At 48.1% G+C, this 14,558-nt stretch overlaps 1 protein-coding gene across 1 annotated transcript in view; it reads left to right on the top strand.

Moving 5' to 3' along the window:
• The first annotated feature begins 1,545 nt into the window (after positions 1–1,545).
• Positions 1,546–14,558, top strand: part of GNA12 (G protein subunit alpha 12) — a 98,688-nt gene continuing 85,675 nt past the window's right edge. Inside the window, exon 1 of the mRNA XM_044234034.1 lies at positions 1,546–1,934. Coding sequence (XP_044089969.1) covers positions 1,620–1,934 — 315 coding nt within the window. The 5' untranslated portion in view covers positions 1,546–1,619. The remainder of the gene's footprint in view (positions 1,935–14,558) is intronic.

Genomic DNA, 14,558 nt, shown 5'->3' with positions numbered 1-14,558 from the left:
CACAGAGACAATGATACAGTGAAATTGAGAGCAGGGCTCCAGTCCATCCTGTGGGGAACCTGGGTAATTGGGTCAGTCGTTTGCAAGCTGGTTTTTATTTTATCCACCTGGTGAGAAGGGTTTGGGGACAGGATCATCTTTAAGACTTGCTAAAACAATTCAACAAGGAGGCCATTAAAGTGGCTTTAATGCAGTAATGGCTTAGGAAAGCAAGCCAAAATCCAAGCCTGTAAATGCTTCACAGTTACAAAATCGAAACGCTGAAGACAACCAATCACAAACAGCCAACTAACCTTTAAGCTATAGAGAATCAATTTCCTTTCTCTGCTCCTGGCACTTTCTCTATAGAATTCTTTTCCCTGGCCCATTCCGAGGAGTATTCTTAACCATTTCTGGGTTGACTGAATTTTTGCTCCAATACTTCAAACTCTTAAACATTTTAATACGCTTCAGTTTGGCTTTTAACCGACCACGGTTCCCAAATCTGGCCAGTCACCTGGAGGTTAAGAGATACCTGAGCTACTACCAAGAGGTTGTGACTCGCTTCACCTGGGACAGGTTCCAAATCTGTAATAAGGTTCGCAAACTCCTAGCAAGATCTTATTTGGGTCTCAGCAGCCTGCGAAGTGTTTTACAAATTCACGTTCCCAGTCTGTGTCTTCATAACCGTAGGAGGTGGTTGCTCTAGTCGCCCCCATTTTGCAGAGAAGATTGACGCTAAATATGGGGTTGGGGGTTGGGGGGGGAGCTGCCTGTAGGCTTCCGCAACCAGTAAGGAATTGAGGGGAGATTCCAACTCAGACCCAGCAACTGCAGACTCCAATCACTGTGCTACCTAAGACTTTTTCGAGGTTGGAGGGGGTCCTTCTGGTGATTTTATTGGTTAGCCAGCTTTCAGAGAAGACAGATGCCCAGAGGCCATGCCACTCTCAAAGGGTGCATTTGTTTGAAAATGTGTGTCCCCTTCCCCCGTGTTTCTCGAAGGAAATGGTTTAGGAACAGTTGTCTCTGTGAGCCTAAAAAGAGCAGCTGCACCTCCTATTGGCATTTTCTGGCAACGCATAGTCCACTCAGCGAACTTTCTGGTCTCACAGGTTGACCCAATCTGGGAACCCAGGGAGAACGTTTCTGTACACCTGGCACTTCTGGTCCCGCCCGGTTTCGCCAGTTTCCCAATCCCAAGCCCGTTCGCCGTGATGGACGTGACGCCAGAGCAATTATAATTGGTCATGGCGGACGGCCGCTCCGCCTCCCCGGCCACCCCGCCTCCCTTTCATTCTGAAAGAAAGAACCTCATCCCGGGCGCCCAATGAGAAACGCCCCCACCCCGAAGATCCCGCCTCTTTCGGCGCCGGCCCCGCCCCGAGGGTGGAGGGACGCCCGCCTCCCGGCGCGGTACGGTCCAATCGGAGGGCGCGTTCGCCCGGATGGATGACAGCCGGCCCAATCGCCGGGCTCTAGAGGCGCGCGCGCCGCCCCTCCGCCGGGGCCGAGCGGCGGGCGAGAGCGGGCCTCGGGGCGGCGGCGGCGGCGGCGGCGGTCCGACGCGGCCTGAGGGAGCGGCCGGCTGCCGCGCGGGGCTCGCCTCGCCCGCGGCGGGGTCCATGGCCTGAGCGGCCATGTCCGGCGTGGTGCGGACCCTCAGCCGCTGCCTGCTGCCGGCCGAGGCCGGCGGGGCCCGCGAGCGCAGGGCAGGCGGCGGCGGCGGGGCCCGCGACGCGGAGCGCGAGGCGCGGCGGCGCAGCCGGGACATCGACGCGGGGCTGGCCCGCGAGCGGCGCGCCGTGCGGCGCCTCGTCAAGATCCTGCTGCTGGGCGCGGGCGAGAGCGGCAAGTCCACCTTCCTCAAGCAGATGCGCATCATCCACGGCCGCGAGTTCGACCAGAAGGCGCTGCTCGAGTTCCGCGACACCATCTTCGACAACATCCTCAAGGTGCGCGCGCCTCCGCGTCCCCGCCCGCGCACCTGCGCCCAGGTGCGCCCAGGTGCGCGCAGGTGCGGCTGCAGCTCCCGACTGCCCGGGCTGGGGAGCGGGAGTGCGGGGTGACGCGGGAGGGCGCTGGCCGGGGAGGGGTGCCTCCGCCTCTCCCTTCTCGGGGGCTGCCGGCTTCGGGGGGTTGGGAGGGCCCGGTCTTGGACGCCGGGTCCGGGACGCGCCCTTGCGGGATGGCTTCTGGGCGCTTCCCACAGCCAGCCTCCGGGCGTCAGGGAGCCCTCTTTCTCCTGCCCTCCCAGTAAGTGCGGACGAGCCGCGTAGACCGGAGGGGGAACCGGCCGCAAGGCCCTCGGTGGAATTGCTTCCTAGGAAAATTTCAGACCTACCCACAGTCCGCAGAATAGAAGGAGCCGTCCGCACCCACGCCCCCTCCCCCACTTCGGCCCTGATCTCCTCCTTACAGCTGGGTTTGCCCAGACCCCTGCCCTGTGGCTCGCGGCGGATCCCAGACACCGTAATACGCCTTTAGAAACTCTCGTAGCCTCTGTCGCCGGAAGATAAGACCTCGTTTTAAAAACAGCCCTGGTACCCTTATCCGACCTAAGAGTTCTTAACTCCTTACTTAATATTCTCAGATACCCAGCCCGTGTTCACATTTCCTCCGCGGCCTGTAATTGTTTTGTTTGTCTGCATCAGGATACATAGTCCTTCCTTGCTTTGCAACTTTCAGAGTATCTCTTAAGTGGTGTGTAATCTTCTGGCTCTCCTATTCCTTGCCCCTCCTCTTCTTCTTGGCAGTGTTTTGGGGGGAAACCTGTAGAGCTGGCAAAGTCTGGGTTCTAGTCTCTCTCTACTGTGAGTCTGTGCCAGAGGGCCCCAAAGAAAGGAAATCTGGATAAAATTGACCATGAGCGGCAGGAAGCAGATTCCCTCCTGCACCTATGATCATTGCAGAGTTTTTGTTTTGTTTTAAAGTTTTTAGTTTTCCCTACTCCTTTCCTTGCCCTCTCACATACTCTTTCCTGGGCCCATTGTGGGGAAAGCAAATTACAGGTATGTCTCAAAGCAGAGGTAGAGGAGAGTTTGTCATACCAGACAGCTGTCTGGAGACTAGATTTTATGGTGCCCCAAGGGACTTTAAATTTAGCAGAGGGCTGTGGAAACCTATCTGGTACATTTCTTTCACTTCACCCATGAGAAAACTCTCCAGGTCTTGGGGGAAAGTGGCTCCTCATGGGGACCTGAATGATGGAACCCTGGGTCTGGCCTCCCAGGCCTTCCTCCTTCCAGGCTTGGGTACTGGTATTCCCACTCTCTGTATTTGTTATTAAAATAATTTATTTTAGTAGAAATAGCTCTTTTAGAATCTTGCTGGGGAATGAAAGAAAGGGAATAATTTGAATGATAAAACACTCCTTTCCTTTTCACCTCTTTCAAAAGCCTCTCTGTGAGTCAGCTCCGGCCAGTACTTCATCAACTTTAAGGCTAGGAGCCCAGTGTGATTCAAGGGGATCCACTGTGTGCTTAAAATTCCCCTCATCTTCTGGGGTAAAGTGCATGTCATTGTCTTTCTCTACCATAGAGCCAGATTGTATTTTTGCTGCTTTTCTGAACCTCCAAAGCAAGCAGGTATAAAAGTATAAGGATTTAGCTGACACCCTCTCACTTTCTTTTAACGCCAGAGGTGGAGAAAATGTTTAGAAACATAGAATCTTAAATCTAAGTCATCGTGTTTAAGTACGTTTTAGAAAACCCCGTCTTAACTTTCACATTAACTTTTACTGACTTCCTAGTCAACTGAAATAAGATGTGTTAACCAATATCCTATTTTTCTTCCCAACTTTTTACTAACTGTAGTTCCATTTTAAACTCACTTTATCTGTTGTGACTATTCAGTAACTAGTTAGAAATTTATCTTCCGATTTTTAAAACCAAAAATTCTTCCCCTCGCCACACCAATTTTAGGCGATCAGTTTGGGAAGAGACCTTTTAAATTAATAGCTTTGTCATGCCTTTAGCAGTGGACATATGATTGATACTATTTAAAATAATGTTTGGGTCTACATAGAGATGGGGTGTTAGCAAGCTGTTTTCGAAGTACTCACTATGTGCCGTGCACGTTACCCTGTCCTTCACAAATGACATTTGCCACTTTTTACCATTTTTCAGTTGGTAGCCAATGAGAAAATTGAGAGTAGAGAGTTTAAAATCTGCTCAAGGTCAGCCTTCCAGTAACACGTGGCAGAGTTGGTGACCAGACCTAGTACTTTTTTTTTTAACTTTAATTTTAGGATAATTATGGAGTCCCATCCAGGTGTAGGAGAGCCCGTGTATTCTTTACCCACTTACCTTCCATGGTAATAGCTTGTAGAGCTGTGATACAGTATCACAACCAAGATATTGACAAGGGAACATCATCAAGATACAGAACATTTCCATCACCATTAAGGATCCCTTATGTTGCCTTTCATAGCCCCTCCTTTCCGCCCTTCCCTGACCCTGGCAGTAACTAATCAGTTCTCCAATTCTAAAACTTTAATTCATTCCAGATTATTACATAAATGAAGCCATGCAGAACATGACCTCTTTTATCATTCTGCACAGTTCCCTGGAGAATCGCCCAAGTAGTTGTGGGTATCGAAAATCAATAGTTTCGTCTTCTGTTTGCTGAGTGGTATCCGTGGTACAGATTTAGCACAGCACGCCATGTAACCATTCAGGGCCTCTGGGTTGTTCCAGTTTTCTGACTATTATGAATAAATCTATGAACATTCATGTGCATGTATTTGCACATATGCACATCTTCACGCATGTGGAATTAAGTGCCCAGGAGTACAGTCGCTAAGTTGAATGGCAGTTGCGTGGTTAATGTTACAGCTGCTTTTAGAGTGCCTGGATCGTCCTGCATCCCCACCAGCCACGTGTGAGGGACACTTTCCCCGAATCCTTGCCAGCATTGGAGAGCCCTTTTTTATTTCAGCCATTCTGATAGGCGTGTAAGAGCTAGATTTCGTTTCCCTAACGTGATGTAGAACATCTTTTCATGTGTTTATTTACCATCCGTAGACCCTCTTTGGTGCAGTGTCTCTTCATGTTTTTTACCTGTTTTCTAGTTAGGTTGCTTGTTTTTTGTTGTTTGTTGTTTATTGTGCTTTATTGTTGTTAAATGTTTTGAGAGGTGTTTTTATGCATCCTAGATACCAATCATTTGTCACATATTATGTTATGCAGATATTTTCTCCCAGTCTGTAGCTTTCCCTTTCACAGAACAAAACTTTGTTTGATGAAGCCAGTTTATCCAGTTTTTCCCCTTTATAGGTAATGCTTTTGGTATCAAAGCTAGGAACTCTTTGCCTTTTTTTTCCCTAGAAGTTTGGTAGTTTTACATTTTACGTTTAAGTCCTTGATCCATTTTGAGTAATTATCCCATGAAAATGTATGAGGTTTAGGGTGGAAGTTTAGGGGTTTTGGGGGGGTTTGTTTTGTTTTGTTTTGCCTGGAATGCTCAGTTTTTCCAGTACCACATGTTGGAAAAACTGTGCTTCTCCCATTGAATTGCTTTGCTCCTTTGTCAGAAATCAGTTGGCATATTTGTATGGACCTGTTTCTGGGTTCTCCATCCTGTCCCACTGATTTGTATATCTCTCCTGCCATTATCACATTCTGTTGATTACTACAGCTATACAGTAGGCCCTAATATCAGATAGAGTGCTTTCTCCCACTTCATTTTCCATTTTCAGTATTGGCTTAGCTATTCTAGGACCTCTGCCTTTCCATTGGTATCTTAGAATAAGCTTGTCTCTGTCTATTAGAAAAAAGAAAATCTTGCTGGGATTTTGATAGCAATTGCATTAAACCTATAGATCATTTTATGGAGAATTAACATCTGTATATAGCAAGTCTTCCAATCCATGAATATGGTATGTCTTTATTTCCATCTTCTTTGATTTCTTTATCAGCATTTTGCATTTCTCAGCAGACAGATCTGGTTTATGTTTTGAGTTTAAACTAAGTATCTTCTTTTCCTTAGAGCAATTCTAAATGATACTGTGTGTTCTTTTTTTTCTTCTTCTTCAGTTTCCATATATTCCTTGTTCATACACAGCAATAGAATTGGTATTTCCGTCTTGATTTTATGTCCTGTACCTTGCCAAATACACTTAATGGTTCTTAGGGCTTTCTTACAGATTCCTTGGGATTTTGTACACATCATTGTTCCTTGTAGATAGGGAGTTTTATTTCTTTTAAAGCATGCTCTTTATTTCTTTTTCTTGCCTTACTGCAGTGGCTAGAACTTCCGATATTATGTTGAATGAGAATGGTGAGAGGCATATCTTCTCTTTCCTTCCTGGTGTCAGTGATTTGTATCTTTTATATTTGTCCGTCTCTTTAGAGGTTTATCGCTTTTATTTTTTTCCCCCATTAAGAACCAGCTTTTTAGGGGCACCTGGGTGGCTCAGTGGGTTAAAGCCTCTGCTTTTGGCTCAGGTCATGATCCCAGGGTCCTGGGACTGAGCCCTACATTGGGCTCCCCCCACCCCACCTGCCTCTCTGTCTACTTGTGAGCTCTCTCTGTCAAATAAATAAATAAAATCTTAAAAAAAAAAAAAAAAGAACCAGCTTTTTATTTCGTTATCCTTATGGCTTTCTTCTTTTCAATATCATGTATTTCAGTTCTTATTTCCTTTTTCCTTTGGGTTTATTTTGCTCTTTTTTCTCTAGTTTCTTGAGGTAGAGATTTGGATTATTTATTTGAGACCTTTCCTCTTTTCTAATGTAAACATTTTAAGTGCTATAAATTTCCCACAGGGCACTGTTTTAGCTGTGTCCACATATTTTGTTATGTTTTATTTTAACTTTTATTCAGTGTCATGTGTGTTTTTATTTCTCTTCAGCTATTTTCTTTGTCCCATGTATTATTTAGAAGTGTGTTGAGGTTTCCAAGAATTTAGAGATATTCCTGTTATCTTTCTGTTATTGATTTCTATGACTTTATTAAGGTCAGGGAACATATTTTATATTATTTCAATTCTTTTAAATACTGAAGGTTTGGGGGCGCCTCGGTAGCTCAGTGAATTAAAGCCTCTGCCTTCGGCTCAGGTTATGATCCCAGGGTCCTGGGATCAAGCCCCACATTGGGCTCTGTGCTCAGCAGAGAGCCCCCCCCCCCAACCTGCTTGCCTCTCTGCCTACTTGTAATCTGTAATCTGTCAAATAAACAAATAAAATCTTAAAATAAATAAATAAATACTTAAAGTTTGTTTTATGGCCCAGAATATGGTCAATCTTGGTATATATTCTTTGGGCCTTTGTTGGTGAATATTCATGGACACTTGCATAAAACGTGTATCTGCTGTTTGGTAGAGTTTTCTACACAGGTCAGGTACTGTTGTTGATGGTGGTGCTCTGTATTCTCACAGATTTTCTGTTTAGTATTTCTGCCAGTTGCTGAAAGTGAAGTGTGGCAGTCCCCCAACTATAATTGTGGATTTGTCGATTTCTCCTGTCACTTTTTGCTTCATACATTTTGAGACTCTGTTGTGTGGTGTATAAACATTTAGGATTATTATGACTTCCTGGTGGATTGATCCTTTTGTCATTATGTAATGTCCTTCTTTGTCTTCAGTTATTTCCTTTGCTCTGAAGTCTGTTTTATCAGATATTTTAATATAGCCACTTTTTTTTTTTAAATGAATGTTTTCATGTTGTGTATTTTCCCATCCCTTAAACCTACCCACATTGTTACTTTGAAGCAAATTTTTTGTGAACAACATATGGTTACACCATATTTTTTTTTTCTGGCCATTTTTATTAATGTGCGTATTTAGGTCATTTACATTTAAGGTAAGGTAATTAATATGTTAGGGCATAAGCCTCCCATTTTGTTGTTTTTCTGGTTTTTTTGTTTTACTTTCCTGTGGGCTATTTAAACACGTTTTAGGATTCCATCTTGATCAATTGGTGATTGCTTTTTGAGTGTATTGATTAAAGCTTTGTTTACTTTTCTTGGTTCCTCTAGGTTTATAATATACACACATAGCTTATCCCAGTGCACTGGCATCAGTGTTTTACAGCTGTGAGTGAAGTGTGGGAACTTTATTTCCGTTCAGATCCCTTTACCCTCCCCATATCTTAAATATGCATTTTTTTTTTAAGATTTTATTTATTTATTTGACAGAGATCACAAGTAAGCAGAGAGGCAGAAAGGGGGAGGGGGAGAAACAGGCTCTCCGCTGAGCAGAGAGCCCCATGCGGGGCTTGATCCCAGACCCTGAGATCACGACCTGAGCGGAAGGCAGAGACCTTAACCCACTGAGCCACCCAGGCACCCCTTAAATATACATGTTTTAAGTATTTATTGTTATATCCTGAGTCCCACATCAGATGGTTTTATGTCAGTCATCAAACAGGATTTAAGAAACTTGGGAGAAGTAGGATGGTTTTGTTATATTTACCCCTATTTTTGCCTGCTCTGATGATCTTTTCTTCCTGAGGTTACCTTTTCCTTTCTCCAAATATTCCTTAGGAGAACTTCCTTTAGCCATTCTTAAGGGTGGCCTTGCTTACAACAAACTCCGCTTCCCTACATCCAAGAAGGTCTTTGTATCCCCTTCATCAGTGAGATCTCTTTGCCAGTTACAGAATTCACAGCTGACGCATTCTTTTAGTACTTGAAAAATGTGCCTTCTTGCCTCCTTGGTTTCAGATGAGAAATCCATTGTTATTTGATTTGCTAATTCTCTGTAAGTAAATGTGTCCTATCTCTCTGGTTGCTTTGAAGATTGCTCATTTGTCCTTTAGTTCCCAGAGTTTAACTCTGATTTGTCTGGACATAGGTTTCTTTCAGTTTATTATGCTTAGGGTGTGCTCAGCTTCTCGAATCTGTACAGATGTGTCTTTTGCCAAGCTTGGGAAGTTTCCCGCCATTATTTCTTCAAACACTTTCTCGGCCACACTTTTTGTCCCCTCCCTCTGAGACTTGGTGGTAGGAGGGTCAGTGGCTCTTATTCCTGACCTTTAGTTCCCTGAGCCTCTGTTGCCTTGTTGAGTGGGATGTGACATCAGCTCACCCTGGCCTGGCTGATCCCGGGGAGTACTGGGGGCAGCACGGTGGCACCATGCCCAGCCTCCCACCTCCTTTTCCTGCCCTCTGGGACTGGGTCAGGATGGAGGCTTGTCTCCCCACTGAGGCCACCTGGGTAGGGGAACTGGGGCACCTTCTGCATTTCCTGGCAGGGGCTAGGAGAGGAGATCCTTGTTTGGCCCTGCCAACATTACCCAGGCCACTTGGAAGATGCTTCCTGGTTCTGTGGGGCAGGAAGGGGAAATGGGAGATCAGCTTCCCTTTCAATCCTGCTGAAACCTCAGTGGGTGATATGTTGTAGTTTTTCTGTTGGCATTTGGCTAGAATAGGATAGGTGTTGCCAGAAAGAGTTTTCTGTTGTAAGACCACCCTTTCCCCAGTCCTTCTGCTAGGAGGGACAAGCTTTTCTCGGAGCTCTTTTCCATCCGCACCTTTTGGCTTTCCAGCTTGGAGGCTGTGCAGCGTGTGTCTGGGACAGGCAATAAGGACCTGGGGACTCCCCGCCACGTGGTTCCTCAGATCCTGAAGTCACAGGCAGCCTGCCTTCCTGTCTCCACCGTCTTTCCTATTCTTGCTTGTTGTGGTCTGTCCAGAGCATCTTTAGTGGTAAGGGAGAGGACTCAGGAGGAATGGGGCTACTCCCATCTTGGCAGAACCTGAAGTTTCCATCATCCTGGTCTTTTGATGACTAGTCCAGGACTCCTCCTTCAGGATCACAGTTGGGCCTGAATTTGAAACTATCATTTCTTTAACTTCATCCCTTCACACTACCCTCTGCAGGGATGATTTGAATCTATTCGTTGCTTTGACCTCCTGTCATTATTCCCAGTAGGACTTCTTATTCATTCTTTTCATTTTTATAATCTCAAAGATGCTAGTCTCTCTCTGGGCTGTTCCTAAAGCTTGTGTATGTGGTATTTTGGAACTTGTGTGGTAATAAATTAGCCTCTGGTGACGGCAGGTGCCACTGTCTACCCTCCAGGCACTCTGACTAGCTGGGGAGACGGTTATATTCTTTAATATAAAATCTGAATGGGTGTCATGTTAGGTGCCATTGTAAAAGGAGGCAGGTGGCTCGGTGAGAACAGGGAAGATTAATTCTGGCTGAGCTACCAGGAAATGCCCATGTAGGAAGTGTGATTTGAGCCGGCCTCTGAAGGCTCCATGGAGTTTTAGCAGGTCAGGGGGGGGCACACACATGAAACCATCTCAGTGCCACGCATTTCTGCCAGTTAGGACAAAGAATTCTGATAGTATGGAGTATTAAGGAGCATAGGAGCTAGACAGAACTGTCTAGTGCAGAGGACTGGTCATAATGCAGTGGCTGGCTAGAGACCTTGGTCAGGATGCCCCTTATCTGAAAGCTGTGGACCTTCTCCCTATAAAGTTCGTACACATGCACGTAGTTTAAAGGAGTCCCTCGCCATCCTAAGCCTCAAAGTGGGCCTACTTGTGCTCTGTGGGTTGCAGGTTAAGAAATTTAGTGGTAGAATATCTAAGATTATGTTAAATTCCTGTAAATTAACATCTTTTTTTAGGATTGTTCTGTGTCATTACTTTTTGCAAAGGCGAATGGGACCTTGAAGAAGCCTCCGCTCTGTTCTGTATTTTTAAGCACTTTGAAGCTCCTGGCCGGCCGAGTCTTTGTTTCTTGGGTTCAGCATCCCTTTGTGCTTGAAGCCACAGCGGGCTTGCGTGAGAACAGACGTGGCAGTGCAACTTCCAGGGTCTGGGAGAACAGTGGGGGTTATACTGCCTTGTTGGCTAATTGCATTTAAGTAAGCAAACTTACTCTTACATGTGGACACACGTGGTTGGTCCTTTGGTAATGCCGAGAAACAAAAATCTCTCTTTCCAGGGGTTCATAAAATCCAGAGGTCCCTCCGGCCCTTGTTGGGGATTCGTGGCACATGGATGGTTGGTCTTCCCCTCCAGCTTTCAGGCTGACATGTTGGTTGTTTAACTGAACCGACTTTAGGGGAGCAGTTTTGACCCTCGGTCATCGGTCATGTGAGACTTGAAATATAGCTGTGCTTGATGTTAGATGGCCTTGTGTGGCTAGCTCATGATTATTTTCTGTTATTATGAAGTTGAGAGTGAGGACAGGATCCTGTTAATTGTGAATGACGGGTTCATACTTCAGGCTTATCTAGAGATGTAATTACAGGGCAATCTTCAAACCGAGGAAGCCAATGTGTGCCCCGCCTGCCGGGCGTGGCCAGGAGGGCAGACCCTCCCTTCAGGACTCGAGGCTTTGTTTCCGGTGCTAACTCTTGCAGTCTGTATTTCAGCAAAAGCAGTGGTCCTCCTCGCCTCTTCTGCCCAGTGGGGTGGGCAGAGCAGCTGCTTAATTCCTCCCGAAGGCCTTTCAAGTGGGCAGAACACAAGTAATGGTTGCTGACCACAGGGTTAGCTTTTTGGAGTGATTCTTTGGTACGTGAAGATGTGTGGCCATTGGGGTGCCCGTTCAGGTGGGCCTGGGCACACTAGGGTGTGGAAAGGAGAACCCAGGTCGCGTTCCACAGTGTGTCGGGAAGCCGCTATTTCTGCGTTGGTTCAGCGGGCTGGGTCCATTGGGAACTCATGCTCCTGAAGTGTTGCGTCCGTAGGACAGAAGAGGATCAGTTGCTAACTCTCTGGAGTATTTGCGGGTGGATAGAAAGGACCTGGAGAGCCGCCATGCACTTGTCAGGGATGCCAAGAAAATGTTCCTACCCCTGCTATCTTCAGCAGAGCCTGAGTAGACAGCGCCTCTCTCTGAACTTGGGCATCTGATTTACTGTCTAGCCTAAAACCATGGCCCCTGCTTTGCCAAACGGCTCTGTGACCTCAACACTCAGCAGTGAAGACTGATCTTAATGAGCACTGACTGGTGCTGGCCAGTGAACCCAGGCCTTAGGGAGTCAGCTCCTGAAACTGAGTAGAGCAGAAACGAAGCCACCAGAACAGTGATTCAGAATCCGTGTCCTGTGCCGTGTTAATATTGTCATTGCCTTGGTGGAAGGTTCTGGTGATTGTGTGTGGTGTGGGTTCCATCCGGTCTGGGGCAGGGAGGTTCCCTGCTGTACCCAGGGAAGGCCAGGATAGAGGTCAGGGGCACAGCAAGACCCACTCCTGACATTCAGAGCCAGGCGCCTTGCTGTGCTGTGTGCCCAGGGGTGAGTCCTTTTGCACCACGTACCTGCCTGGTACTTGTGTGGGGACAGGAAACATAGGAGAGGGGACATCACTGGGTAAGTCACTGGGAGGGTGGGAGCCCGAGCCAGCTAAAGGAGGCCATCATCATCCCCTGTAGGGTGTGTGTTGAGATTCCTTTGGACCCGTGTCTTTGACTAATCAGTGACCGGACTGCAGAGAAACCTGTAACAGGGGAGCTCGGTGCGGGGCGCTGGGCCAGGGGTGCGGGCTTCACAGCCGCCAACCAAGCCCCGTATGAAGCCCAGTGCCGGCCTTTATGGGATAAGACAGTGCTCATCTCTGTGGGCAAGTTACATAGCGCTCCCGGCAAAACACCTGCCATTTGCCGAGGGAGGAGGGGGAGTGATTATTTAAACTCTCACCTTTCTGCTGGTTTCTGTTACAGGTGAAAGGGAGTAGCTAGCTGCTTTAGAAGTTTGTTCCTGGAATTTTATTTTATTTTGAAGATTTTTTTTTTTATTTGAGAGTGAGGGAGAGAGAGGGAGTGCATGCATGAAGAGGGGCAGAGGAAGACGGAGAAGCAGGCTCCCTGCTCAGAGGACCCTGGGATCATGACCCAAGCTGAAGGCAGACACTTCACTGGCTGAGCCGCCCAGGCACCTCTGGTTTTGGAATTTTTCTAGCACGGGGTGTTTGATCTGTGTTTTCCATCGATTACCAGTTCTGTTTCTGCAGTTAGCGCAGATGGGATGACCCCCAACTATATATTTGCGGCCACTTACATGTTTTCTCCAGGAAATGAAGCTCCATAACTCTTGTTCTAGGTTGGGGAAGGGAAGGGCCTTCACTCAGAACTCAGAGGACTTGATTAGAGACCTGTAGGCTGAAACATGCGAGTGTGGACCATGTGGAGGAGGAGACCTCCCCGAGAGGCTTGGGGCTGAGAGCTGGAAGCCTGGCGCACTGCTCCGTAGCAATACGCAGCCGGACGAGGATAAAGGAGTGCGGCCGAGCGTTAAGCAGACACGCCAGCGCTGCCGGAGCGCCCTCCTTCCAGCAGATGTCTCATCACAGCAATCCTCCTGGACGCCGGTAGAGAGAGAGAGAGAGAGGTCCCAGAACCCAAGAGGACTGGCTCTTGGAGGACCCTGCTACTCCTCAGTAACCCTGTGAAGTCAGGGTGGGGGTTTTACCCTGACTGAGGCGGGGCTTAGGTCCAGGATGCTCTTGCCTGCCCTCCCAAGCCCTCTGTGCTGACTGGAGGAGGAGGGAGCCCCAGACCAGTGAGTTTGGAGAAGGAGGGACGTGCCAGTCTCTGGCCCTCGAGGCTCCCTCCTTCAGAACCAGCCCGTTCACAGGGAGCTAGCTTTCCTGTTTTGGGGCCTTCGCCATCGGGCGCCCCTCCCCCGTCCCATGTCTGCCTGGCTGTGATGGGGATGCTGACTGCTCACCGGGCAGTGGAAGCCTGGGGCTTGACAGTACCTCAGAGTCCCCGAGCTTCTGCCGCCCCCATAGTGTCCCTCACGGGGGCACTTCACCCTCCCTCCCTTCAGCAGCTCTTAGGCCAGGAGCTCCCCCAGGCCACTTCTATCCCCGGACACGCTTCTTGATGCCGCGTTGTTACAGGTGGCCCTCAGACACCTGGCCCCACCAGACACAGTGTTCTGGGGAACAGCACAAGCTACAGACCCTCCTGCGTGATCGCTTTCGACTTCTCTGATTTACTCAAGGGATTCCCTTCCTATTGCAGAAGTAACTAAGAACAAAACTGGGTTTTCCTGCCCACCCCATGGGTAGAGCTGCTGTTAGCCCCGTGCTGTGCCCTCGGAATCCGTGTCCTTTGGGGGATTCTGTGACTGGAGGCGGAAGCATGTGAGTCCCGAAGGCAGGAAGGCAGCGGCTCTGCGGTGAGCTGGAAGGGAAGCCGGCAGGCAGAGGGACTGAGGGGCAGGCCCCCAGGTGCACTGAAGCGGTAAGGCAGGGAAGCAGCTGGTGGTTAGGGAACCGATGCGGGGCACACGGTGGAAGAGAGAACCAGCTCGGATCTGGCTGGGCCGCCTTGGCCAAGGTCATGCCCCTGGCAGTGGGCCATGAGGGCAGAGTTGTGAGCAGGGGATTGCCGTGATTCCCTGTTGGGTGACCTGTCTGGGGCAGGCTGTGAGGATGGAGCCGGTTCACGGGACCTTCTCCTGTCACCTGGTGGGATGCATATATATGTTTACAGATGGGTGTGCGTCTGTTTAAAAATAATCTTACATGTGAATATGAAAAAATTCACCAGAAGGGAAAGATGCCTTATTACATATGTAGGTTGAAGTGTCTGAAATTCTGATTTTTGAGACTCTTGACCTATAAAAACAGCAGTTTCATATGGTCCAATCAAAAACAATGCCAAGGGC

Source organism: Neovison vison, chromosome 14 (assembly GCF_020171115.1).
Source record: "Neovison vison isolate M4711 chromosome 14, ASM_NN_V1, whole genome shotgun sequence".
NCBI classification, from domain to species: domain Eukaryota; kingdom Metazoa; phylum Chordata; class Mammalia; order Carnivora; family Mustelidae; genus Neogale; species Neogale vison.
The sequence above is the reverse complement of the archived record's forward strand: the minus strand, read 5'-3'. Positions and strand labels throughout refer to the sequence as shown.